Source organism: Felis catus, chromosome B2 (assembly GCF_018350175.1).
Source record: "Felis catus isolate Fca126 chromosome B2, F.catus_Fca126_mat1.0, whole genome shotgun sequence".
In the NCBI taxonomy this organism is placed as follows: domain Eukaryota; kingdom Metazoa; phylum Chordata; class Mammalia; order Carnivora; family Felidae; genus Felis; species Felis catus.
Genome location: NC_058372.1, coordinates 89,193,714 through 89,221,713, shown reverse-complemented (window position 1 = coordinate 89,221,713; position 28,000 = coordinate 89,193,714). Strand labels below are relative to the sequence as shown.

The 28,000-nt window shown below is 36.9% G+C and overlaps 1 protein-coding gene across 3 annotated transcripts; it reads left to right on the top strand.

Moving 5' to 3' along the window:
• Positions 1-67: 67 nt before the first annotated feature.
• On the top strand, positions 68-26,329 carry COQ3 (coenzyme Q3, methyltransferase). Of its 3 annotated transcripts, none has more exons than XM_003986401.6 (7): positions 68-377; positions 6,174-6,300; positions 8,556-8,708; positions 13,092-13,191; positions 14,175-14,417; positions 24,178-24,337; positions 25,540-26,329. In XM_003986401.6, the coding sequence occupies exons 1-7, from the start codon at positions 269-271 to the stop codon at positions 25,758-25,760; spliced, it is 1,113 nt and encodes a 370-aa protein (XP_003986450.1). In that variant the 5' UTR covers positions 68-268; the 3' UTR covers positions 25,761-26,329. The 3 variants fall into 3 exon arrangements, with proteins under 3 accessions (XP_003986450.1, XP_006931962.1, XP_019686570.1); XM_006931900.5 differs by lacking the exon at positions 68-377 and adding an exon at positions 441-578; XM_019831011.3 differs by lacking the exon at positions 68-377 and adding an exon at positions 585-728.
• The last annotated feature ends 1,671 nt before the right edge of the window (positions 26,330-28,000 follow it).

Below are 28,000 nucleotides of genomic sequence, written 5' to 3'. Positions count from 1 at the left end.
GAAATAGGCATAATAGAGACTTGAAGTTCTTTTATAATAGAAACATTTACTATTTTATTATATAATTACTACATAATGTTTTACTATATTGCGTGCACAATTTGGATGTTGAGCGTGAAGAGGAACTATCGTCCTACGTATATGTAACACCCATTAATGCAACCATGGTTTTAGAGTGGCACTAGACAGTGCGAGAGTGGGTCGGAACCTTTCTGTTGCGGATCTTTTGCGGGAGGGACCGGAAAAGAGGTGGATCCTTTCACGCACGATGTGGGGAGGCCGCAAGCTAAGCTGCTCGGGGAATCGTTTTTTAGGAGTGGTTATATCCAGGTACCGGGGCACAGAGACTGCGAGTACTCGCTTAATCACGTCAGCAGGTGAGTGTCACTTTAACCCCGTCGGCCGGGTGGAGGTCCCTCACACGTAACCCACCGGGCGGGCAGGCTATTCTGCGCAGGCGCGGGAGAGGGAGGCGGGTTGTCGCTGAGCCCCGTGCAGGGTCACACCGCTAAGCTACTTTCGGTCCTGCGCTCTCCGTTGAACGTCCGGCCTGGGCTTTCGCCCTGCCCTTCCTACAGGTTGGGAAAACTATCTGAGGACTAGTGGTTCTGGCCAAAGAGAGCGCAGCCCCCGGGCCGCCGCCAATTGGCCAGTGACCTTTGTTTTCATTTTGGTTGAGCCCTTGCCTCCGGAGCCGGCGACCATTCCGTGCTGGCTGGAGTCTGAAGGTCGTTTGTTTTCTTCCTTTGCCGCAGCGGCAAGACACCAGCTCTGCTGTCTCATAATTCTTGATAGCGTTGTATTTTGTTTTGTTTGCACGTATCTTGCCTTTTTTTTAGAAAGAATTTAAGGCAGCCATATTACTTTTTTTGGTTAATTCAGCAAACCTTATTGGCAAGTAAGATCAAGAAAATAACGTACTGAAACTGATGATTGTAGAAGACCGTTTGATTATTTAACTTCCAGTGTTAACCAGATAGTTAAGTTTATTACCCTTTACCTGAAACTCATTTAACACATACTGTGTGCCATGCACTGGGAATTTTTTTTTTTTTTTAATGAATGATACCTCTGAGGTCTCTAAGTAATGTTAGAATAAAACTAAGATTAGGATATAATGGGCAAAACGGGAAACTTCCAGGCCCACCAATAGACCTGATAAGTTGGTGCTCCAATACAATGAAAAATGGTGCAGCCAATAAAATTGATGTAAATCAATGTGTGTCCACTTGGAAAAATGATTAGGATATAGCGTTAAGAAAGTTGTTACAAATCAGTATGTATTATAAACTTAGAGATATATAAATGGAACTATAGAGAGAGAGAATAGAGCTACATCAAAATTAGTGATCTGTGGTGGAAGCGGTAATCTATCATTTTATCATTATATATTGTCAGAATATATTTTTTCAGTAAACATATCTTTTATAATCAGAATTTCAGAAAAATACATTACAAATATTTTAAGATTTGGGGACTGAACATAAAAGGAGCATCTAATACATATTTGGGATCAGGGAAACTTTTTAAATAAGGTATTTAGGAAGCTATCTTGAGGGAATTGGGCAATTTTAGAAGTCGTTGGAGTGGCAAAGGTCCATCTTGAGTGTCTTGAGATTTCTGGGAAACTGCAAAGTGTTCCTTGAAAAGGAGGGCTGGAGGTGAGGGTGGAGAGTGGCCAGGGATGAGACAGACTTTTCAGGCCATGACAAGTCAATGAAAGGCCATGGAAACCTCCTGAGATTGACTTTATCTTGAGGACAGTGGGAAATTACTGAAAGAGCAATATAATCAGACTTGTGTTTAAGAAAGAACACTTGGCAGATGGGTAGAAAGTGAGATGGTGGCAGACAAGACTAGGCTCAAGGAGACCTTAAGAGTAATCCAGATAATAAGTGATGATTACTGGAACTAAGATATTGGCAGAGTAGAGGTCTTACACTGTCGGTGTAGTATGTTATAGGCTTTGGGTAAATGATGTTTTGAATGAATTAAATGAAGTTTTCCTCCATTTCTTTAAAATCTCAAGTACCAGAAGGATCACAGATTCAAAGTAGAGAATGAATTGGTAGGATTCTAATTATTAATACCAACTCAGTTTCTTTCAGGTGTGATGTGGTGGTTTTTATAGCTCTTGAGAATTCTGGCAATACTGATGACCAAGGGGCTAGTTTTACAGAAATAGGGGAGGTGAAGGGGAGATAGGGGTCATCACTGAGTACAGAGCAGGTACTGTGTTAAAATCTCTGATGCTCAGTTGCGTAGTCATACCTTATATATTCTTATATGCATATCACAGTTTACATAATTCTCTAATACAGTATTTCATTTATCTACCCAAAGTCATAAAGGAGGTGGTATTTGAACTGGGTCTTAAAAGGTAGTACGGATAGAAATGGTGGGAGAGAATAACATGAGGAAAGGCCTAGAAGCACAAACTTTTTTTTTTTTTTTGACAATGGTGAAATGACCTTGTTCCAGACTGTGAAGATCCTATTAAAAAACAAAATTAAAAAAAACAAAAACAAAAAAACCATAAAAGCTCAGGAGAAAAATATTCAGAGACTATGATGATAAGACAAGCCGTGAAATATAAATGACCATTTGTCTTCGTCCATTTGATTACTATAACAAAATACCACAGACTGGATGATTTATAAAAAACAGAAATTTATTTCTCACAGTTCTGGAGACTGGGAATTCCAAGATTTGGTGTCTGGTCAAAGCTCTTTTCCTGGTGCTTAGATGGAGCCTTCTTCCTGTGTCCTCACATGGTAGGAGGGGCAAGCTTGCTTTCTGGGGTCTTGTATGAAGACTCCATTATGAGCCCTCATCACCTCCCAAAGGCCCCATCTCCTAATATCACTTTAGGGGTTAGGATTTCAACAAATGAATTTGGGGAGAACACAAACATTCAGATATAGCACCGTTAAATTAAGAAGGGACATTATACCTCATTCATGATAAATTCAAAGAACACTGGGATACCTTTTTCGCCTATTGGATTAACAAAGGAAAACATTTGATAATACATTGCATGGGCTGTTGGTGTGGGGAAGGAAGCCAGTGCTAGAAACTGATATTACCCATGGGGTTGCAAACTGGTTCAACATCTATGAGTGGCAATTACAAATTTATAAATGCACATGCCATTTAACACAGTGATTCTTGGGATTTTACCTACAAGTACTCTCTAAAATATATGAAATTACCTGTGGAATTCAATCTTTTTAAAAAAAAATTTTTTTAATGTTTATTTTTGAAGGAGAGAGAGACAGAGTGTGAGTGGGGGCGGGGGGGGGGGGGGCAGAGAGAGAGGGAGACAGAATCTGAAGTAGGCTCCGGGCTCTGAGCTGTCAGCACAGAGCCCAACGCGAGGCTCGAACCCACAAACCGCAAGATCATGACCTGAGCCGAAGTTGGATGCTCAACCGACTGAGCCACCCAGGCGCCCCATCTGTGGAATTCAGTCTTCTGTTTTGGAAATAGCAAGAACTTGTAAATAATCTGAATAAATATGCATTAATAGGGAACTGCTTAAATAAACTATGAAGTAACCATATAATGGATTACTATGCAGCTCTAAAAGAAAGAGAGGGGTGCCTGGGGGGGCTCACTTGGTTAAGCCTCTGACTTTGGCTCAGGTCATGATCTTACAGTTCATGAGTTTGAGCCCCACATCAGGCTCTCTGTTTCAGCACAGAGCCTGCTTCACTTCACATCCTCTGTCCTCCCGTCTCTCTGCCCTCCTCCACTAGTGCACACTCTCTCCCTCTCAAAAATAAATGTTTAAAAAAAAAAAAAAGAAGAAAGGAAGTTCTTTATGCTCTGTTATGAAATCTCCAAGATACCATGATAGGTGGAAAAAGCAAGGTAGGCGAGGTACTTTGTAGTATACCCTTTTGTGCTTTTTAATTTTAAAATTATTTTTTATTGTGAAATAATCTAAGACAAGAAGTTGCAAAAATAGTACAGAGAATTTCAATATGCCCTTCATTCAATTCTTCAGTGATAATATCTTAACCACAATACATTGTAAAAGCCATAAAATTGACATTAGTATGATACTATTATTAAACCATAGACCTGATTTGGATTTTACCACATTTACATGCACTTGTGTGTGTGTGTGTGTGTGTGTGTGTGTGTGTGTGTGTGTGTGTGTGTGTGTTACCACATATATAGATTTGTGTAATCACTACAATCAGAATATGGAACTGTTCATAATCATAAAGAAATCTAATACTACTCCTTTGTAGTCAGACCCTACCCTGACCTTAACCCTTGGCAATCATTAATCTGTTCTCCATTACTATAATTTTACCATTTCAAGAGTGCTGTATAAATGGAATCATACAGTATGTACCTTCTGAAATTGCCCCCCCACCCACCCATTGAATAAATACCCTTGAAATCTATCCCAAGTTCTTGTATCAGATTTGATTTCTGATTTGTATTTCATGATATGGGTATAACACGGTTTGTTTAGCAATTCACCTATCATAGGATATTTTGGTGTTTCCAGTTTTTAGCTATTATGAATAAAGCTGCTGTGAACATTTACATACAGGTTTTTGTGTGGACATAAGTTTTCACTTCTCCAGGATAAATTGTCCAAGAATGGAATTGTTGGTTTGTATGACAAGTGTATGTTTAACTTGAATAGGTTAAAGTGCTAAACTGCTTTCCACAGTATCTGTATCATTTTACATTCCCACTAGCAATATGTAAGAGATCTAGTTGCTTCATATCCCAGTGCAGCCTTGGTTATACGAGGATGATTAAGTTTTAGCCAACATGATAGGCATGTAGTAGCCTTCATTTGTATTCCTCTAATGGCGATTGATACTTCATGTCTCTTCATGTGCTTATTTGCATCTGTATCTTCTCTTTGATGAAATGTCTCTTCGTGTCTTTCTATACCCACTTTGTATACCCACACCCATTATATAATTGGATTCCTTCGTTTGTTGTTGTTGTTGTTTGTTTTATGAGAGTTGGGTTTTACTGTTGAGTTTAGAGACTTATCCTTACATATTCCAGATACAAGTTCTTTGTGGGGTATGTGTTTTGCAAATATTTTCTCCCCGTCTGTGATTTGTCTTTTGTTTTTCTTAACAGAGTCTTTTGCAAGGCAAAAGTTTTAAATTTTAACTCCAGTTTAATCAGTATTTTCTATTATGGATTGGGCTTTTGGTGTCAGATGTAAGAACTCTCTGCCTAATCCTAAATCATGAAGATCTTCAATAGTTTCTTTTAAAAGTATTATGGTTTTACATTTAGATCAATGATCCATTTTAAGTTCATTTCTGTATAAGAAGTGAGATTTAGGTTTAAATTTTCTTTTTTGGTCTATGATATCCAATTGTTTTAACCCCATTTATTGAAAAGAGTATTTTCTCCATTGAACTGCTTTTGCACCATTGTCAAAATATCATTTGAGTGAACTTTATAATGTCCCTAGTAATTTGCTCTAAGGTCTATTTTGTCTAAATGTTTATTGAACAACTGTTATGTTCGCAGCAGAGTAACTAGTTCATAAAGCAGGTCTCTATGTAAGTTTGAACATATAGACTGTATGAGTGATTATTTTAGGATGATATGTGTACACACACACACACACACACACACACACACAGTGTTTCCTTTGTAAAGGGTATTCAGCCTATGTATGAATCCATTTCATGTAGCTAACGTGACAGAATTTGAGCTAGTTTTGACAAATCTCTGAATTCATATTATCCTTGTTTTAAAAGGTCACAGTTTTGTTTTGAATATGAGTTTTTATAATTGTGCAGCATAATGCTGGTGCAGAAACGAATGGCATGAAAAACTTTTACATATGCATTACTTTTTTTTGATAATTTACATTTCAGAAATTTCTGATTAGAGTCAGATGGCAGAATGCAAGACTTTATTTTATGTTTTAGAATAATACCCCAAATTAAGGGGAAAACCCTTTTGTTTATCAATTGTAATCAGTTGTGTTTATCAATTGTGTAATCCCTGCCCATCAGGGATTTATACTGTGAAATGCTTTCTCTAGACACTTAATTTTTATCTTCAGGGGTGCCTGGCTGGCTGAGTTGGTAAAGCTTGTGACTCTTGATCTTGAGATTGTGAGTTTGAGCCCCCGTTGGGCATAGAGCTTATTTAATAATTTTTATTTTCAGTTTATTCAGAGAATCAGTTCAGTTGGACTCCACAGACTAAACCATGGGTTTTCAGTGAATACAGAATCATGTGGTTCAAATCCTATAGAATGACTTTTGCCTGCTTGAATAGAATAAAAATTTACAGGTAAGTTTATTCATTCCTGTGGCAAAAATTTACATAATTATGTACAATAATAGTTTAGTATTGATTGTGTTTAATAAACACTGTTAGTATGAAATAGTGTATATGGTTCGATTAAGGTATCTTTTATTTATTTAAATATTCTCATTTTTCCAACAACTTTTAAATTTGGAAAATTTCAAATCTATAGAAAAGTTGTAATACAGTATGCATCTAGTGCATACCTTTCATCCATATTTAAATATGGCTTTTATTTTTAATGTAAGACTGTATTACCTAGAGACGTACTTTTTACTTCCTCATTTGTGACAAGATAGAAATAATGCAGTGCTTCAAATCATGAAGGATTTGGGTACAACATAAATATGATCAGGTGGGTAATTATACAGTTTCTAGGTGGCAAGACTGAATCAAAGAATGTCTTTCTGTATTTGTATTTTATAAAGCAATTTCTAACCTTGTGAAAAATACTGCATAGAGTTAAGATATGAACTGTGTTTCCCAAGTGCATGGTCTACTTGTAAATAAGCTAGCTCCTTTGAAATTGGGTGTATGTAAAATCATTGGTAGTCAACTGACCAACCACATGCTGTTACCTATTATAAATTAGACATTGATTATTTCATGAAGCATGGAAAAAAGAGGGTAATATTCACAAGACAGTATTAAAGAAGCATGATATTTAACTCTTAAAAGGATCATAAGTAATCAGTATAGAATGTTCTCTATGTAGCGAAGAAAAACATGGTAAAAATTTGAAAGGAAGGCATTACTTATTCTAATGTAACAACCTTATTCTTTCTTACCCAAGAACTTCTGGAGTGTTTTCCTATTATATACTTTGACATGGAATATGGTAGAGTATCTGATCCCTATTTAGTCCCTGTGTGACCCCATTTTATTAAAAAAAAATTAGGTGAATTCTATACTTTCCTGGGCCTTTTTTTATTAGATTATTCATTTGACAGATGTTTCCTGAGTACCAGCTGTGTTCTAGGAACTGTGCTAATCTCTAGGAATAAAATCGTAAGTGAGACAGTCCATGTCTTGCCCTCGTAGTGCTTAGTGAGGAGACATAATCAAATTGTCACATAGCTCCATGAAGAAATACAAAGTTATATGGAGGTTAAAATATGACCCAGTTTTGAGAGTCAGGGAAGACTTCTTAGATAGCATTACATCTAAACTAAGATCTGAAGGATGAAAAGGAATTAATTAGGTATGCAGAGGAGGGAAGGGAATGTGAGAAGAATGGTCCAGGCAGAGAGAACAACATATACAAAGTATCTGAGTATGGAGCAAGTAGGGTCCCTGCAAGGAAATGAGAGAAGGCCCATGCGGCTGGAATGGGGAGGATGAGTAGAGTAGTGGAAAGTGGGTTTGGGGAGGGAAGAAATTGGGGACCAAATAATTCAGAGCATTGTGGACTGTGCTACGGATTTTGAGTTTTTTTCCTCATGTCACTGGGAAACCATGGAAGCATTTTAAGTGGAAAAATAGCATGATTGTATTTATATTTCAGTACACTCTGGATGCATTGTAGAGAACAGATTGGTGGGGGTGGGGGTGGGGGTGAGGTAGGAAGCAGGCAGCTTCCTAGCAGACAGCTAGGACAATAAATAGTTCAAGCAAGAGACGATAGTAGCTTGGACTAGGGTGATAGCACTAGAAATGAAGAAAGATGGGGGTGCTTGGGTTCAGATCCTGGCTCTACTCTGACTTAATCTCTCTGAGCCTCCCTTTTCTTTTCTGTGTAATAGGGGTAATAATAGTATCTACCTTACAGAGTTACCAGGACAGTTAAATAAGATGACATATGACATATGTGGAGTTCTTAAATAGTACCTGGCATTTAGTAAGTGCACAATAAATGACTGCTATTACTATTTCTACTTCTATTGCTACTATTCCTATTTATATTATTATTATCATCATTGCTGTTAGATGTGACCTAGAAGGCCAAGTTTTGTAGCATTCCATTTTTGTTGTAATTTACTCTGAAAGCAAATTAACTTTGTTTCATCTGTGAATATATATGTGTATAAATATATATGTGTATATATGTGTGTGTTTATAAATATGTATATATTTTTTTGTAGTGTGATTATAAGAAACCTTGGTTTTAAAGCATCAAAAATGAGCAACATGTGTATTTAAAATCTAATAAATTATAAATTAGAATATCTGCCTACATAATATATCCCGTTACATTGTTTTAAATGTCTATTTTTCCCTGGCTCTTTATTTTGACCTCTTAGGTACCCTTGGACAAGACTGTACAGTACTTCTCGGACCACTGTAGACAGCAGTGAGGTAAAAACATTCCTGGCCCTGGCTCACAGGTGGTGGGATGAACAAGGAATATATGCACCTCTTCATTCTATGAATGACCTGAGGGTGCCATTTATTAGGTAATGTTCCAGAAACTCTTCAGTCTTTTAAAATATAATTCTTTTCAATAATGTATCTTATTTTATTTTTAAAATAAAATACATATTTTTAAAATATGTATCTTAGTTTATTTTTCTCTTGGTTTTCTCTTAGGTTCAAAATGCTCCATTTTAAGTTTGCTTTGGAAATTGGAGGGAGACATTCTTTTCATTGTCCATTGTTTGAAGTCATTAATTTTCTAATATCATTACCTAAAATCTAATAACATTACCTAAAATTTTATTAGTTAACTTGCAGCATTTTGGACAATTTCAGGTTAATTAGAATTAAATCCTTATGAAAAGGAACCAGGATCCTATGGTATCAAGGTCATTTTATACTAACTTTGATGTTTAGACAGTCTTTTTTTTTTTAATTAATTTATTTTATTTTATTTTACTTTATTTTATTTTTTTTAATATATGAAATTTATTGTCAAATTGGTTTCCATACAACACCCAGTGCTCATCCCAAAAGGTGCCCTCCTCAATACCCATCACCCACCCTCTCCTCCCTCCCACCCCCCATCAACCCTCAGTTTGTTCTCAGTTTTTAACAGTTTCCCATGCTTTGGCTCTCTCCCACTCTAACCTCTTTTTTTTTTTTTTTTTTCCTTCCCCTCCCCATGGGTTTCTGTTAAGTTTCTCAGGATCCACATAAGAGTGAAAACATACGGTATCTGTCTTTCTCTGTATGGCTTATTTCACTTAGCATTACACTCTCCAGTTCCATCCACGTTGCTACAAAAGGCCATATTTCATTTTTTCTCATTGCCACGTAGTATTCCATTGTGTATATAAACCACAATTTCTTTATCCATTCATCAGTTGATGGACATTTAGGCTCTTTCCATAATTTGGCTATTGTTGAGAGTGCTGCTATAAACATTGGGGTACAAGTGCCCCTATGCCTCAGTACTCCTGTATCCCTTGGGTAAATTCCTAGCAGGGCTACTGCCGGGTCATAGGGTAGGTCTATTTTTAATTTTCTGAGGAACCTCCACACTGCTTTCCAGAGCAGCTGCACCAATTTGCATTCCCACCAACAGTGCAAGAGGGTTCCCGTTTCTCCACATCCTCTCCAGCATCTATAGTCTCCTGATTCGTTCATTTTGGCCACTCTGACTGGCGTGAGGTGATATCTGAGTGTGGTTTTGATTTGTATTTCCCTGATAAGGAGCGACGTTGAACATCTTTTCATGTGCCTGTTGGCCATCCGGATGTCTTCTTTAGAGAAGTGTCTATTCATGTTTTCTGCCCATTTCTTCACTTGTTTTTCGGGTGTGGAGTTTGGTGAGCTCTTTATAGATTTTGGATACTAGCCCTTTGTCCGATATGTCATTTGCAAATATCTTTTCCCATTCCGTTGGTTGCCTTTTAGTTTTGTTGGTTGTTTCCTTTGCTGTGCAGAAGCTTTTTATCTTCATAAGGTCCCAGTAATTCACTTTTGCTTTTAATTCCCTTGCCTTTGGGGATGTGTCGAGTAAGAGATTGCTACGGCTGAGGTCAGAGAGGTCTTTTCCTGCTTTCTCCTCTAAGGTTTTGATGGTTTCCTGTCTCACATTCAGGTCCTTTATCCCTTTTGAGTTTATTTTTGTGAATGGTGTGAGAAAGTGGTCTAGTTTCAACCTTCTGCATGTTGCTGACCAGTTCTCCCAGCACCATTGGTTAAAGAGACTGTCTTTTTTCCATTGGATGTTCTTTCCTGCTGTGTCAAAGATGAGTTGGCCATACGTTTGTGGGTCTAGTTCTGGGGTTTCTATTCTATTCCATTGGTCTATGTGTCTGTTTTTGTGCCATAGACAGTCTTTTTAAAAAAATTTTTTTTTTGGGGGGCGCCTGGGTGGCGCAGTCGGTTAAGCGTCCGACTTCAGCCAGGTCACGATCTTGCGGTCCGTGAGTTCGAGCCCCACGTCAGGCTCTGAGCTGATGGCTTAGAGCCTGGAGCTTGTTTCTGATTCTGTGTGTGTCTCTCTCTCTCTCTCTGCCCCTCCCCCGTTCATGCTCTGTCTCTCTCTGTCCCAAAAATAAATAAACGTTGGAAAAAAAAAATTAAAAAAAAAATTTTTTTTTAACATTTATTTATTTTTGAGAGACAGCAAAACAGAGTATGAGTGGTGGAGGGGCAAAGGCGGGGGCCGGGGGGGGGGCACAGAATCCGCAGCAGTCTCCAGGCTCTGAGCTGTCAGCACAGAGCCTGAAGCCAGGCTCGAACTCACAGATGGCTAGATCATGACCTGAGCCAAAGTCAGACTTTTAACTGAATGAGCCACCCAGGCGCCCCTAGGCAGTCTTGATAAAGGGAATATACTACTGTGACAATTCAATTCAACAAATATTTATTGAGAACTTATCTTGTACAAAGCTTGGGGAACTCTACTAAGATACTCATCATTTGAAACATAATCCATGTTCTTCAGAAACTTAGTTTTCTGTGGGAGATAAAGACAAGGGTTAATCAGACTCCATTTATCAAGGAATTGTTAATTTGGTTTTTTGTCCATTTATTTATTTATTAGGGGCACCTGGGTGGCTCCGTCAGTTAATCGTCAGACTCTTGGTTTTGGCACAGGGCATGATCTCACTATTTGTAGGCTCCAGCCCCGCATTGGGCTCTGTGCCGACAGTGCAGAGCCTGCTTGGGATTCTCAACCTCTCTCCCTCTCTCTCTGTCCCGCTCCTCCCACCCTCTCTTTCTCTCTCAAAATAAATAAATAAACTTAAAAATTTTTAAAGAAATTTTTTGAGCAGCCAGTATGAGCAAGGCACCGTTATAGACACAGAATGTCTGACTCAGATTGCCGTTAAGGAACTTCTTCATTGTTTTTTGCTGGTTCATCCAGACTCAGTGAAGCAAAAGGGGTATATTATCACCTTTCTATTACCCCTGAATTAGTGCATCACTGAAACACTAAGAAAAAGGTAGAAATATCATTTTGTTAGGCTAGATCCACGGTTCAAAAGGTGTGGGCCCTGGACTAGCAACATAAGTATTACCTGGGAACTTGTGAGGAATACAAAATCCTCAGGTCTTGCCCTGGCCCTCCTGCCCTGGGGGGTTGGCAGTCTGTGTTTTAGCAACCCTTTCAGGTGATTCTGATGCACATTCCGTTTGAGAATAACTGTATTCTTTGTCTGTATTTAGACATCACACTAAAACAGATTATCCAAGGAAGTATAAGTTATGGTTAGAAATGTAGATTTTATTCTGAGCATAATTGGAAGCCATTGAAGGGGAGTGATATGATCTAAATTACAATATAAAGGAGTCATTTTAGCCCATCTGTGAAGAATGGGTTGGACTTCATTTGAAATTGATCCTCTCTGTATAACATTCTGATATTATCTACTTAACCACTATGTAGGTTATTCTTATAAGTCAGTCAGTGTTAATAGCAATAAAAGATCCTGGGGCACCTGGCTGGCTCAGTAGAGCATGCAACTCTTAATATCAGAGTTGTAAATTCAAGCCCTACATTGAGCCTTCTTAAAAAAAAGAAAAGAAAAGACAAAAAAGATATTCTAAGGTATCCTCATTAAAGTATAAATAAAATTCATATATAGTCCAACTTAAAAGTCTAGTTTACAGTATGTTAGGTATATATTTATGGGTGTATGTGTGCGTGCTTCTGTTTTTGAATGTGGTAAAGTATTACTATTACTATTTTAGAATTAAGTTAACTTGATTTGGATGCCTATTTACATGATCATGAAAACATTACTAACTTAGAAGATCAAAAGAGAATCAATTTAGAAGGGACTATAGGTAAAATCTGAAAATATAGATCACCAGTATGTTACGTCTAAGCCCTATAAAATAGCCTATTTGTTGCTGACATGAAATGGGTCTAGTTAGTACTGACAGTGTAGGTCCTCGATGCCCCAGTTGACATATTTCAAGCAGATAAAAACTAAAAACTTTTTTTTTAGTTTTCCTTTAGATTACTACTAAAGTAACAACTCATAATTATTACTGCTTTTGATAATTAAAAAAGTAATTTAATGCTGAAAATAAAAGGTCTTTTTACCCCCCAAAATCAATAATCCATTTAAAATAAGAGTTTAATGTTTCCTTGAAAATTGTACACTTTTAGGATTTTATTGACAGGGCTGCGTAGGTGGCTCAGTGGGTTAAGCGTCAGACTTCAGCGGGTGTCATGATCTCACAGTTCATGAATTGAGCCCTGTATTGGGCTCTGTGCTGCCTGCTTCCAATTCTGTGTCTCCTGCTCTCTCTGCCCTTCCCCGGCTCGCACTCTATCTGCGTCCCTCTCTCAAAAATAAATAAACATTAAAAAAATTTTTTTAAGATTTTATTGACAAAATTAATAACTTTCTTTTATATGTTTTGGATTTTTAAAAAAGAGACAATCTTTTAAAAACAGTTGCTGATCACCAGCCAGGCAAACCTTTGTCTGGGATGAAGATTCTTGATGTTGGCTGTGGTGGTGGATTATTAACTGAAGTAAGTAATTTACAACTTTCCTGCCATTTTTAACTGGGAAAGATTTTGAGAAAAAGTAGGCTTCTGACTCATTTATTTGTTTAATAAATAGTATTGTTTGTTAAAAAAAAAACAAAATGCATAATGTTCTTAATATTTTTACCATTGTAACATTACCATTGTAACATTAATACATGCTTTTTACTCTCTTAAAAAATATATATAAAAATTTCAGAAAATTATAGTGAGGATTTTTTTGGTTGTTTTTTTGTTGTTTGTTTTTGCACAAAATTAGACACTGGTCATTCAAATAGCTTTGATAATTTTTTTGTCTCTTCTAAGAGATTAGGCAGTTTCCACTGGTTTAAATGCAATGATAAGCTATTCCTTTGCATTTATTTCAGTATCAAAACCTAAGAGTATTGCCTGCTTGTGGGGTTCTCTCCTCTTCTCAAGTGCTTTAGAGTACTTGGAAGAATACTCATTCACTCCCTTTAAAAAATATTTGCTTTAACTTATATTTATGACAGGCAGCTCTATTTTGTTGTCTGCTATCAACACAATAACTTTTTGTGCACTTTAAATATGTTAATACTGTATTATGTGCTTGTAATTGTATCTATAGAGGGGTGCCTGGCTGGCTTAATCGATAGAGCATACAACTCTTAATCTCAGGGTTGTGAGTTCAAGCCCCACATTGGGTGTGGAGCCTACTAAAATAAAATGAGTTAAAATAGAACTTTTCCCCCGGCTCCCCGCTATTCTCAAATAATTCTTCATAGGTTTTTTTTGTTGTGATTATTATTCACTCTTAAGCTTCTTATTATGGTAATTGTTAAATGTGTACAAACTAGAGAAAATGGTCTAATGAACTTCCATGTACCCATAAACAGTCTCCAATAATTATTCCCTCATGATTAATCTTGTTTCCTTTTTGATAAGCTTTTTATTGCCAACATGTGTTCTGTTTTCTTCCTGAGGATAACAGTTTTTTATCCAATTAGCCTCTAGGGCGGCTTGGAGCTTCAGTTACTGGAATCGATCCTGTGGATGAGAACATTAAGACAGCACAGCACCATAAATCATTTGATCCAATCCTAGATAAGAGAATAGAGTACAGAGCATGTTCCCTGGAAGAGATTGTGGAAGAGACAACAGAAGCATTTGATGCTGTTGTAGCTTCTGAAGTTGTAGAGCATGTGATTGATCTAGAAACATTTATACAGTGCTGCTGTCAAGTGTTAAAAGTAAGACTTACTGGGTTTACTTGTTTGTTTGTTTTTTTTTTTTTGAGTGTGTGTATGTATTCATAGCAATAAATATTTCATAATACTTGAAACCAGGAAGCTAAGATTAGGGGATAGCATCTCTGCTGGCAGTTACTTCTGCTTCTCAGCTTGCACTCAATACCAGGGTTTTCCAGATACAGTATCTTTATATCCAAGAATCTTGGGAAGTGTTGGTGCTGAACATTATATTATAAACAATAGGTTTAAAGTGGTAGTTTTCCATTGGTATAATCCGGATTAAATACCTGATAGATATTGAATGAGGGGCGCCTGGGTGGCTCAGTCAGCTAAGCGTCCGACTTCAGCTCAGGTCATCATCTCACGGTTCGTGAGTTCGAGCCCCGCGTCAGGCTCTGTGCTGACAGACAGCTCAGAGCCTGGAGCCTGCTTCCGATTCTGTGTCTCCCTCTCTCTCTGCCCCTCCCTAGCTCACGCTTGCACTCTCTCTCTCTGTGAAAAATAAATAAACTTAAATAAAATAAAATAAAAAAATAAGATATTGAATGACAATTATTAAGAAATTGATTTGGATTAATACTTAAAAATCAATAAAAACCATTAGTAGTGTAAGTTGACTTAGCATTTCTTAAGTATCTCTGTATGTGATGTATATAACAGTTTTTAGCTTATAAAAGAATACTTCATATATATGATTTCATTGATTTTCCCTACAACCAGATGAGGAAGGTAATCAGGTACTGGTACTGGTGTGACCAGTAAGCAGGTACTGGTATTGGTACTGGTGTGACCAACTTGGACCAAAGGAGATCAGTATTTGAGAGATATCAGAGTTTACTTGGTCTTTTGGGTTTTTTTTAATTTAGGTATAGTTGACATACAATATTGTATTAGTTTCAGGCATATAACATATTGATTTGCAATTATATACATTATGAAATGCTCACCACAATAAGTGTACTTCCCATCTGTCACCATAAAAAGTTATTATAGTATTACTATTTCTCTATGCTGTACTTTTCATCTTCATGACTTACTTGTTCTATGACTGGAAATTTATATCTCTGAATCCCCTTCACCTATTTTGCCTGTCTCCCACCCGTCTCTTTTCTGGCAATCCCCAGTTCTCTGTATTTATGAGTATGTTTCTAGTTTTTGTTTGTTCATTTGTTTTGTTTTTTAGATTTCACAGGTAAGTTAAATCATATAGTGTTTGTCTTTATCTGTCTGACTTATTTTACTTAGCATAATTCCCTCTATGTCTATCCATGTTGTTGCAAATAGCAAGATCTTATTTTTTTTTTATTGTGAGTAATACTTGATGGCATACAATGTATTCTTTATCCATTCATGTATTGATGGACACCTACATTGCTTCCATATCTTGGCTATTGTAAATAATGCTGCAGTAAATATAGGGGTGCATATGTGTTTCAAATTCGTGTTTGTTTTCTTCAGGTAAATATCCAGAAGTGGAATTGCTAGATTCTATGGTATTTCTATTTTAATTTTTTGAAAGAACCTCCATATTGTTTTTCACAGTGGCTGTACTAATTAACATTCCCACCACCAGTGCACAGTGTTTCTTTTCTCTCCATATTCTCATCAACACTTGTTATTTCTTGTCTTTTTGGTACTAGTCATTCCTACAGGTGTGAGATGATATCTAATTAGAGTTTTGATTTGCATTTCCCTGATGATTAGTGATGTTGAGCACTTTTTCATGTTGGTCATCTATATTTCTTTGGAAAAATGCCTATCCACGTCTTCTACCTGTTTTTCAATTGGATTGATTTTTTTGGTGTTGAGTTGTAGCAGTTCTTTATATATTTTGGATATTAACTCCTTATCAATTATATCATTTGCAAACATCTCCCATTTAGTATGTTGCCTTTTTATTTTGTTGATGGTTTTCTTTGCTGTGCAAAAGCTTTTTTTTTTTTTTTAGTTTAATGTAATCACAATTGTTTATTTTTGCTTTCCTTTCCCTTGCCTGAGAAAACAAATCCAGAGAAATATTGCTAAAGCTGATGCTTTATTTAACATGCTGCATGTGTTTTCTTTATTTAACATGCTGCGTATGTTTTCTTTTAGGAGTTTTATGGCTTCAGGTCTTAGATTTAGGCCTTTAATCCTTTTTGAGTTTATTTTTATGTATGGTGTAAGAACATGGTCCAGTTTCACTCTTTTGCATATAGCTGTCAAGTTTTCCTAGCACCATTTTCCATTGTATGTTCTTGCCTCCTTTGTTGTAGGTTAATTGACCATATAAGCTTGGATTTATTTTTGAGTTCTCCATTCTGTTCTGTTGATATATTTTTGTGCCAGTACCATATTATTTTAATTACTGTAGTTTGTGGTATAGTTTGAAATCTTGGGTTGTGTACCTCCAGCTTCATTCTTTCTCAAGATTTGGGGTCTTTTGAGGTTTCATACAAATTTTAGGATTATTTCTTCTAGTTCTTTAACCAATACTTTTGGAATTTGGTAGAGATTGCATTGAATCTATAGATTGCTTTGTGTAATGTAGACATTTTAACAATATTAATTCTTCCCATCCGTAAGCATGGTGTATCTTTCCATTTATTTGTGTTGTCTTTAGTTTCTTTCATCATTGTCTTATAATTTTCAGAGTTCAGGTCTTTCGCTCCTTGGTTAAATTAATTCCTAGGTATTTTATTCTTTTTTGAACCCGTTGTAAATGAGGTTGATTTCTCTTTCTGCTAGTTCATTATTAGTGTATAGAAATGCAACCAATTTCTCTAAATTAATTTTATATCCTGTAACTTTACTGAATTCATTTGTTAGCTCTAATAGTTTTTGGTGGAGTCTAGGGTTTTCTATATATAACATGTCATCTGCATGTCATTTTCTTCCTTCTGCAAATAGTAACAGTTTTACTTCTTCCTTACCAATTGGAATGCCTTTTATTTCTTTACCTTGGCTGATTGCTACAGCTAGGATTTCCAGTACTACGTTGGATAAAAGTGACAAGAGTGGACATCCTTGCCTTGTTCCTTATGTTAGAGGAAAAGCTTTCAGCTTTTCATCATTGAATGTGATGTTAGCTGTGGGTTTTTCACATATGGATTTATTCTGTTGAGATATGTTCTCTCTATACCCACTTTGTTGAACATTTTTATCATAAACATGCTAAATTTTGTCAAATGCTTTTTCTGCATCTATTGAGATGGTCATATGATTTTCATTCTTCATTTTGTTAATGTCTTGTATCATGTTTGTTCATTTGCACATAGTGAACCGTTCTTGCATCTCTGAAATAAATGCCACTTGATCATGGTGAGTGATCCTTTTAAAGTATTATTGAATTTGGTTATTAGGATGTTGGTCTTTAATTTTCTTTCCTTGCAGTGTTTTTGTCTGGTTTTGGTATCAGGGTCATGCTGCCCTTATACAAGAAATTTGGAAGCATTTATTCCTCTTCTATTTTTTGGAATAGTTTTGAAAAGGATAGGCTTTAACTCTTTAAATATTTGGTAAAATTCACTTATGAAGCTATCTGATCTTGGACTTCTGTTTCTTGGGAGTTTTTAAATTACTGATTCAATTTTTTTACTGGTAATTGATCAGTTCAGATTTTCTATTTCTTCCTGATTCAGGCTAGGAAGATTGTGTGCTTCTAGGTATTTACCCATTTCTACTAGGTTGTCCAGTTAGTTGGCATTGAATTTTTCATAGTTGTTCTTATAATCCTTTGCATTTCTGTAGTGCCAGTTATAACTTTTCTTCTTTCATTCTGATTTTATTTATTTGAATCCTCTTTTTTTTTCTTGATGAGTCTGGCTAAAAGTGTATCAATTTTGTTTGTGTTTTCAAAAAGAACCAGCTTTAAGTTTCATTGATATTTTCTTTTTCTTTTTTTTTTTTTTTAGTCTCTATTTCATGTTTTTATGCTTTGATCTTTATTATTTTCTTCCTTCTATTAACTTGGGGCTTTGTTTATTCTTTTCCTGGTTCCTTTAGGTGTAAGGTTAGATTGTTTTATTTAAGATTTTTCTTGTTTCTTTAGAGTCAGTCATTGCCATAAACTTCCCTCTTAGAACAGCTTTTGCTGTGTCCCAAATATTTTGAACCATTTTGTTTCCACTTTCATATCTCTCCAGGTATTTTTTTAAGTTTACTCCCTGATTTTTTTGTTGACCCATGGGTTGTTTTGTTGCATATTGTTTAGCCTCTATGTGTTTGTGTTTTTTCCAGTGTTTTTAGTTTATTTCTGTTGTGGTCAAAAAAGATGATATGATTTCAGTCTTCTTAAATTGATTGATTTTTGTTTTGTGGCCTGAGGAGATCTATCCTGGAGGATGTTCCATGTGCACTTGAAAAGAATGTATATTCTGCTATTAAAATTTTTTTTAATGTTTTTTTAAATTTATTTTTGAGAGAGAAAAAGAGAGAGAGAGAGCGAGCACGGGCAGGGGAGGGGCGGAGAGAGAAGGAGAGACAGAATCCAAAGCAGGCTCCAGACTCTGAGCTGTCAGCACAGAGCTTGATGCAGGGCTTGAACTCATGAACCACAAGATCGTGACCTGGACCAAAGTTGGACGCTCAACTGCCTGAGCCACCCCAGGTGCCCCTATTCTGCTATTTTTACATGAATGTTCTGTATCTCCCTATTAAGTCTATCTGGTCTAATGTATAAATCAAAAGAGCTGTTTCTTTATTGATTTTCTGTCTGGATGCTCTTATCTATTGATGTATGTGGGATGGGTATTAAAGTCTCTTACTATTATATTACTGGCAATTTCTCCATTTATGTCTGTTAATATTTGCTTTATGTGTTTAGGTCCTCTCTTGTTGGTTGTGTATATATTTACAATTGTTATATTTTCTTGTTAGATTGATTCCTTTATCATTATTAGTGCCCTTTGTCTCTTGTTATAGTCTTTGTTCTAAAGTCTATTGTCTGATGTATATATTGCTACAGCTTTCTTTTTCTTTGCTTCCATTTGCATGGATTATCTTTTTCCACCCCTTCACTTTCGGTCTTTATGCTCTTTAGGTCTGAAGCCAGTCTCTTAGAAGCAGCAAGTAGATAAGTTTTGTGTTTTTATCCATTCATCACTCTGTGTCTTTTGACTGGAACATTTAGTTCATTTACATTTAAAGTAATTACTGATAGGTATGACATTATGTTAATTGTATTCTGAGGTTTTTGTGTGTGTGTTTTTTTTTTTTATTCTCTGTTCTTCTCTTGCTTTCTATCCTTGTGGTTGATGACTGTCTTTAATGCTATGCTTGGAATCCTTTCTCTTTATTTTTCATGTGTCTCTTATAGGTTTTTGGTTTTTGATTACTAGAAGGTTCATATATAACATTCTACATATATAGAAGTCTATTTTAAGTTGATGGTCACTTAAGTTTGAACATATTCTAAAAGCACTACATTTTTACTACCCCCTCTACATTTTATGACACCTTATTTTGCATATTTTTATATTGTGTATTTCTTAACTAAGTTTTGTAGATATAATTGATTTTACTACTTTTGTCTTTTTTTTTAATTTTTTTTTAAACGTTTATTTATTTTTGAGACAGAGAGAGCAGAGCATGAACAGGGGAGGGGCAGAGAGAGAGGGAGACACAGAATCTGAAACAGGCTCCAGGCTCTGAGCTGTCAGCACAGAGCCCGACGCGGGGCTCGAACTCACAGCCCGTGAGATCATGACCTGAGCCGAAGTCCGACGCTTAACCGACCAAGCCACCCAGGCGCCCCACTACTTTTGTCTTTTAACCTTTATACTAGCTTTTATAATGCTTAATCTACTACTTTTACTATATATACATTTGCTTTTACTAGTGAAATTTTTTACCTTTTAAAATTTTCTTACTTCTAGTTATGGACTTTTCTTTTCTGCATAAAGATATCCCTTTAACATTTCTTAGAAGGCCAGTTTAGGGATGATGAACTTCTTTTAACTTTTGTTTGGGAAACTCTTTATCTGTCTTTCAATTCTGAATATTAACCTTGCCAGGTAGAGTATTCTTAATTGTAGGTTTTTTCTTTTCATCTCTTTGAGTATATCATGCCACTCCCTTCTGGCATGTCTTCATTTTTTGACATTTTAATTATTATGTATCTTGGTGTGGATATCCTTGGGTTTATCTTGTTTGGGACTGTCTGGGTGTCCCCTGTATGGGCTTTGTGCGCTCTCGTGTTGTGACTGGGCTATAACTCTGCAAGTTCTGGTAGGCAGGGTTGATCCTCAGCCTAGCTGTCTGCAGTGACCAGCTGTGACTTCCGCAGGTATACTGGCATACAGGGCAGTTTCCCAGCCACGCTGGCTGAGTGGCTCAGCTGCAGTTTCTGCCCACATGCTGGTATGTGGGGCTGCCCATCCACTCCCCAGGGTAGGAGTGGTGCCACTAGGTGTGGTGGGGCAGTAGCTTTGGGTGTGGCAGGGTGGGAGTCACTTTGGAGGGTCACCTTCCAGGGCAGATAGGTCCACAGGGGAATGCCAGGGCAGGGTGAGTGGTGTTAGCAAGATAGATGGAGAGTGTCAGAACTGGCTCCCACAAGTATCAGGCCAGCTGGGCTGAAGAAAGGTAAGGAAAATGGCACCTACCAGTACTTCCATTGCTGAAGAAAGCTCCTGCGGATTCCTGCCTTTCTAGCACATGCCCTAAAATTAGTCAATAAATCTCCTTCATGTATAACATCGGTACTTCTCAAACTGCTGTCTATGTGCTGGATGTTGGCCCGGTGGAGGTATTGTGCTAGCCCTTTAAGAATAGTCTTGGTTTCCTATAGACTTTTGCCTCTCCCAGAGTTAAACCCCTCTGAATTTCAAAGCTAGACATTATGGGGGTTCATCTTGTCAGTGTGGGTCCCTGGGGCTAGGAGTGTCCAAGGTGGGACTTGATCCCCTTGCTTCTCAAGGTAGACCTCTGAGCCTGTGATATCCCTTCCAATTTATAGGTTACCGTGCCAAGGGTTTCGTTCCCTACCACATCTCTGCCCCTCCTACCCTTCTCAATGTGGCTTTTTCTCTATAGCTTTAGCTGTGGGAGAGCTGTTTTGCCAGGCTTCAGAATGAAGTGCATTAATGTAGTTGTTGCCTTAGTGTGTTCGTGGGAAGAGATGAGCTCAGGATCCTCCAAGTCTACCATCTTACCTCAGGAATCCAGAGGTCACTTGGGCTTTATGTCAGAGTTCACTAGGCACTTAAGTGGGGCTTAATGTCACTTAATTTTTTGATTCCAAGTCTGGTTCTTCTCATTACATTGTTATATTTACATAATTTGCCACAGACATAGTCCTCTCAAGGTGGTTCCAATCCTAAAGTATTGTTGCTGTTGTTGTTGTTATTCTAACTCTGTTGTTAATGTAGAGGTAACACCCTAAAGGTCAAGATCTAAAAGAACGAAATGCTTAGCTCTTACGTATTTAGAGCTTTTTAGAAATACTCCTTTTTAAATAAGTTTGGTTTTAAAGAAGATTACAAAGATTGTACAGAATGTTCCCATATATCTGTCCCCCAGTTTCTCCTGTTAACATTTCATAGTAAGGACAGGAACTAGGGGCACAAAGCTGAAGGAGACATCCATGCCTACATGCCAGCCCTGCACTTGCCCACTCCAGAAAGTGAGTGCTTCCTTCGATTTTGTTCCTTAGGCACATCACCTGCCTCACCATAGTCCTAGCCCTATTTCTCAAAGCTGAGGAATTAACATTCACATTATACTATTAACTGCACTGCAGACCTTGTTAAAATTTTTTTTTTTAATGTTTATTCATTTTCGAGAGACAGAGCGTGAGCGGGGGTGGGGCAGAGAGAGGGAGCCACAGATCAGAAGCAGGCTCCAGGTTCTGAGCTGTCAGCACAGAGCCTGACACGGGGCTCGAACGCTTGAACTGTGATATCATGACCTGAGTCGAAGTCTGACACTCAACACACTGAGCCACCCATGCACCCCCATACCTTGTTAAATTTCATTAGTGTTTCTGGTAATGCCATTTTTCTCTTCAGGATCCAATCCAGGATTCTGCATTGCATTTAGTTGCTGCGTCTCCTTAGTCTCCTTCAATCTGTTACAGTTTCTTGGTGTTTCCTCTTGGATGGGTTTTATTAGGCTTATCTTCTATCTTCCAAGCAAAACTCCTTATTTTTTGTGTTATATACCAGTCAGTATATGTGAATGGAGATTCTTTGACACGTAATAGGAATGCTGGCATTGTGGAATTTAAAACTAATTTTTGCATTAATAAAAAGCCTATTTAAAAAATGACCATTGCTTACCCCTTTTTCCTTAGAATAAGATTTTGTAGGACACAGACTAGATATTCATAAGTGATTTTTTTCCATGGCTCTACTGAGATACAATTGACATGTAAGTGATTCTTTGTTGTTGTTTAAAATTTATTTATTTTTGGAGAGAGAGGGCAAACAGGGGAGGGGCAGAGAGAGAGGGAGAAAGAGAATCTCAAGCAGGCTCTGTGCTGTAAGCACAGATGTGGGGCTCAATCCCACGAACCACGAGATCATGATCTGAAGTGAAATCAAGAGTCGGACGCTTAACCAACTGAGCCACCCAGGCATCCTAACATATAAGTGATTCTTTTTTTTTTTTTTTAAATTTTCTTTAATGTTTACTTATTTTGAGAGAGAGAGAGAGATACAGAGCACGAGCAGGGGAGGGGCAGAGGGAGAGAGAGAGACAGACAGAATCTGAAGCAGGCTCCAAGCTGTCAGCACAGAGGCAGATGCAGGGCTCAAACTCATGAGCCATGAGAGCATGACCTGAGCCAAAGTCAGACGCTCAACCAACTGAGCCACCCAGGAGCCCCATATATAAGTGATTCTTAATAAGATATTTTAGAATATTAGAGTTTTAGATAGAAAAGTTACAATAGTATCTTATATATCTAATATCTTACATTTCAGTTTTTAATATAAAGGCACATTGCAGTATTTCAGGGTCTCATCTTTTTTTTGGTTTTGGGGTGGTATTTGAGATATTTTCTCTTTCTTTATATATCTGTATGCACACATATGTATAGATGATTATTTTGCAAGGAACCTTTGTGACTTTATCCCCATCGGACTAATGAGAATATGTAAAATAGTGAGGAGACATTACTGTTTTCCATTTGTGGGAATAAATATAGGAAACACCATATACAGCCGCTAAAAAAGGGCAGACTAAATAGTCTCATAAATGGTTTGTATTCATCTAAGTGCTTATATTGATCTCTTTGTATTCTTTACACTAGTAAAATCAAAACAAAACAAAAAACTCTCGAACCTTAATCACTAACATTTTTGTCAGAGGACCCTTAGCGTTACCTGCACGAGAGCGGGGCTGTATGCTGCACCAAACAAGTTAGACGGACTCAGGACCCAAAGAGAAAACAGTGTTGACATATGTTAGTCCGTAAATGTGGACATGTAACAAGGAAGAGTAGCCTGATCTCATTTCTATATTTTTATTATAAAAATATTTGATACGTATAAAAGAAAGTATATACTATAAACATGTCACCGGAGTGTGATTTTAAGAAGTTGTAAGCACTGTTGCATAAACCCAGTGAGTACATCTGTAGTAGACTGCCTTTAATAATGAGTTTCCCAAAAGAAAAAAGAAAAGTATTTTGCTAACTTACACTTTATACTTATGTATCTTAACTGCACTTAAATTATTTGGAAGGAAGGAGGAGGTGGAGGAAGCCAAGCCTTTACCTAAATGATACTCCTGACATCTAAAATGTTACTTCTGTCCATACTTTTTTTTTTTTTTTTAGCCTGGTGGTTCTTTATTCATTACCACAATCAACAAAACACAGCTGTCCTATGCCTTGGGAATTGTTTTTGCAGAGCAAATTGCAGGTATTGTACCAAAAGGTACTCATACATGGGAGAAGTTTGTATCACCTGAAAAGCTAGAGAGCATTCTGGAATCAAGTAAGTATTGAGAATTTTTCCAGTTTTCAAGGCCTAACTGAACTTTTCATGTACTATAATTATTAATCATACAACCTAGCCCTTAATTAAATGGGCCACTGTTCCTTGGATGGTGGTTTCATCTCTTAACCAGATCATAAAGTCCTTGAAGTAGGATTAAGTATTAGATACCACTTCTGTCTTACTGGGCACACCTAACCGAGGGCCAAGCAAATCACAGATGATCAATGAATACTTTTTGGCTTGCTTAGTCCTCAGTTGTTGAAGGATCAGGTACAAATGTCTATTACTTACACATCCTTAGTTTGTCCTGTTGAGGCCCTGTGTGTATCAGCTTATCTTACATGTTATTTTTTCTGGTTCTTCCATACTCAGATATACTTTGAACTTCTTGGTCACATTTTGAGTATTTTTTGATACTTACAGCATGCCTTATATTACGGTTCTTTGGGTATTTTTAAGCCCCTGTGTGGCCTATGAAGGCAAGACTGTCCTTTTTGTACGCCTTGCAGTGCTTAGCTCTGCTTTGCACATTGTGAGCTTGTGATTTACATGTGGAATTCCTGTCAAGTAAGAATATTTAGTTGGCATTTGGTATCCCATTTGAGTACTTAAACTCATGTATGTCTCGGGTTTTGTTTTCACATAACAGTATATCAAAATCGATTTTACTTGGATTATTATCAGTCCACTGTGATGTAGGAAGTTCTAAAGATTGCTGTAAGTGTATTGTTGAAAACAGAGGAGGAAAAAGTATTTTAAGATGCTTTATAGGAAGAATCACTTTTGGCAGATGTTTTCTAATAACAGCTTATGTTTATTAAGTACTTACCAAATTCTGAGCACTGTGCTACTTTATACACATACCTCATCTAATTCCAACAGCTCTATGAATATATGTTCTGTCCATGTGAGAAGACCGAGATTCAGAAAGGTTAAGTGACTTGCTCAGCATCACCATCTAATAGGTGCCAGCCTGGGATTTGAACCCAAGCAGTCTGCTTTAGAGTTTTATGTTCTGTGTTACAGTAAGGAATGATCTGTGCGTATTTTTTCCTGTTGAGTCAGGAATCCTTTTTAAATACAGAGTTGCATTAGAGTCTTGGCATTTTGAAGATAAATACTTATTACATCTATTCTTTCTGATTTTATTTATTTATTTATTTATTTATTTATTTATTTATTTATTTATTTATTTTCAGATGGTCTGTCAGTTCAAAGTGTGGCAGGAATGCTCTACAACCCATTCTCAGGTTACTGGCATTGGAGTGAAAACACCAGTCTTAACTATGCAGCTCATGCTGTGAAATCCGGGGTACAGGATCACCCAGTGCCTGATGAGTTCGTTTTCAAGGGGGAAACAGAGGAGCTTAGAGGCCAGGACTCCACCAACGCAGGTGCTCAGGAGGAGTTGAAGAAATGAATGGTTTCTAAGTTCTGCATACTATGGCTTGAAAGTCTGGTGTTCACATTTGGAAAAAATATATAATTTCCCTTTTGTGAGAGGATCATGAAGAAAAGAAAGTCCATAAAAAGGGCTGAACCTTAGATAAAAGTTTTTGTTGTTTCATCTAGTAGCTACTTTCAAGGGATTATTTTATGATATATGGTAAAAAAAAAAAGTTTTGTCAAGGTATTGTATAATCTAGGCGTTTAAATTCCTCAGCCTTGGTTATATAAATAGAATGTGCATATTTTACTTCATTTTACAAATTATATATACTCATCCAGCATATATGCACGTATATATATATAAACATGCTGTAATGTGTTTTAATTTAAAGGAGTCTGCATTATCTGTGTTCTTTATTGGGTTTTAGCTAAAGGCATTTATGCTTCTGACTTAAGAAACCAAATATAGTTTTATGCCACTTATATTTGGGAAGAGAAAATGTATTTTTTCCTTTAAATTTTAGTTTGTTGGAAAGCAAATGGATAGTTAAATGTATGCTGGATTTGAATTCAAACATTAAAATCAAGAAATTTGGATTATGTTGGACATACTTCTTCTATACAGTTCCATAAATGTTTTATTGTGACTTTTTTTTTTTTAAGTAGAAAGGACTTTTTAAGACTCAATTAAAAATTCAGCCATGGATATTTTCTTCTTTGGCTAACATTTTTATAATTAAAGGGACTGACTTGAAATATATTTTTATGCCTCTTGAAATTTGAGAGTCTGTGGCTTTTTCTGAAAGTCCCAATGCTATATAAGGACATTCATAGAGGCTGTTGACCCAGTGTGACAAACATGGACTGAATTCATGTGACCCAGGTAGAAGGTAAGCTTTTAACTTCCTAGCATTTTTACCTTTAAGCTCATGTTTTCTATCTTCCTTTGTCACTGTTAGATTGAGCTCTCCAGGCAAACACTTCGCAGCCATCTTGGCGTATCATTTGCTTATTCTCAAAAGTATTTTAGGGGAGAAAACTGAAATTTAAAGAATTAAAAGAGGAAATTTAATTTCACTTGCTACTGTGAAATTTTTTTAATGAAATCAGGTATTTATTTACTTACCATAAGATTTTTTTAATTAAAAAAAATTTAATATTTATTTATTTTTGAGAGAGGGGGAGAGATGGAGTGAGTAGGGGAGCGGCAGAGAGAGACACACACACACAGAGTCCGAAGCAGGCTTCAGGCTCTGAGCTGTCAGCACAGAGTCTGACATGGGGCTCGAACTCACAAACCTCGAGATCGTGACCTGAGCCGAAGTCAGATGCTTAACCGACTAAGCCACCCAGGTGCCCCACACAAATGCTATTGTGTAACTAGGGTGCTAAAAATTAGGAGCTTCCATTGACCTCCATTTAAAGTTAGATTCTTAGTCTGAATTCTAGTAGTTTTATTACAAAAACAAAGCTTCCTTGTTCTTTCTCTTAGAAAAAAAAAAAAAGTGTTGGTATAAAAGATTAATCTAAGAACCATGCACTGAAATTGATTAAAAAGCAGTCCCCCAAACAAATATATTTATTTTAGAGGAAAGAAAACACTAACTTTCAGTTATTAAAAATACACTGTTAAGTGCTAGAAATTCAGGATGATTCAGTATCAGCTACTTCGGTGTTTCACTTGACTTTCAGTGGAATGAAGCGATGAAAATTTCATGCCCTCCGTGTATAACCTAATTTGATCTTTCAGGCCAATTTCAACCAAATTTCAGGAGAAATGGGCTCAAAAAGATACTACAGTTTTTTTAAATGTATATTTGTAGAGTGAGGATTGCCCAGCTGCAAATTTTTAATTTTGAGAACTACCACCTTTTGAAAAGCAGTAATCTAGCAATTAGGCTATGCTGGGGAGTTTAATCTGCAAACCTTCCCTGAGGAACTCTGGGTTCATGAGAATGTCCTGCAAGAAAAAATGATGGAGACTTTACGACTCAGAGTCCAGCAAAAGAGACTGTAAACCTGTCTTAGAATGAAAAAGAACAAGGCTGAGAGAGTAAGAAGGTGAATTGGCAGGCAGTCTTAGTTTGGGGTGAAGGGAACAACTGTGGGAAGCTAGGAAGTCACCTGGACCATGGACCACCTGTGGTCCTGGAGGGAGTCAGATTGCTCAGTGAGACTACAATGATCAAAACTATTAGACCATTTAAGGTTGGCTCAAAATGCTACAAGCACTAGGAGAACGAAACTTTCAGCACTTAGAAGTAGCTATGA

What these genes read in the sequence shown, in the direction of transcription:
- COQ3 (XM_003986401.6), top strand. Translation starts at nt 269, where the DNA reads ATGTGGGGAGGCCGCAAGCTAAGCTGCTCGGGGAATCGTTTTTTAGGA. An exon ending in TCGCTTAATCACGTCAGCAG is followed by an intron (nt 378 to 6,173) that starts GTGAGTGTCACT and finishes TTTTATTTTCAG; the next exon opens with TTTATTCAGAGAATCAGTTC. An exon ending in CTGAGGGTGCCATTTATTAG is followed by an intron (nt 8,709 to 13,091) that starts GTAATGTTCCAG and finishes TTTTTAAAAAAG; the next exon opens with AGACAATCTTTTAAAAACAG.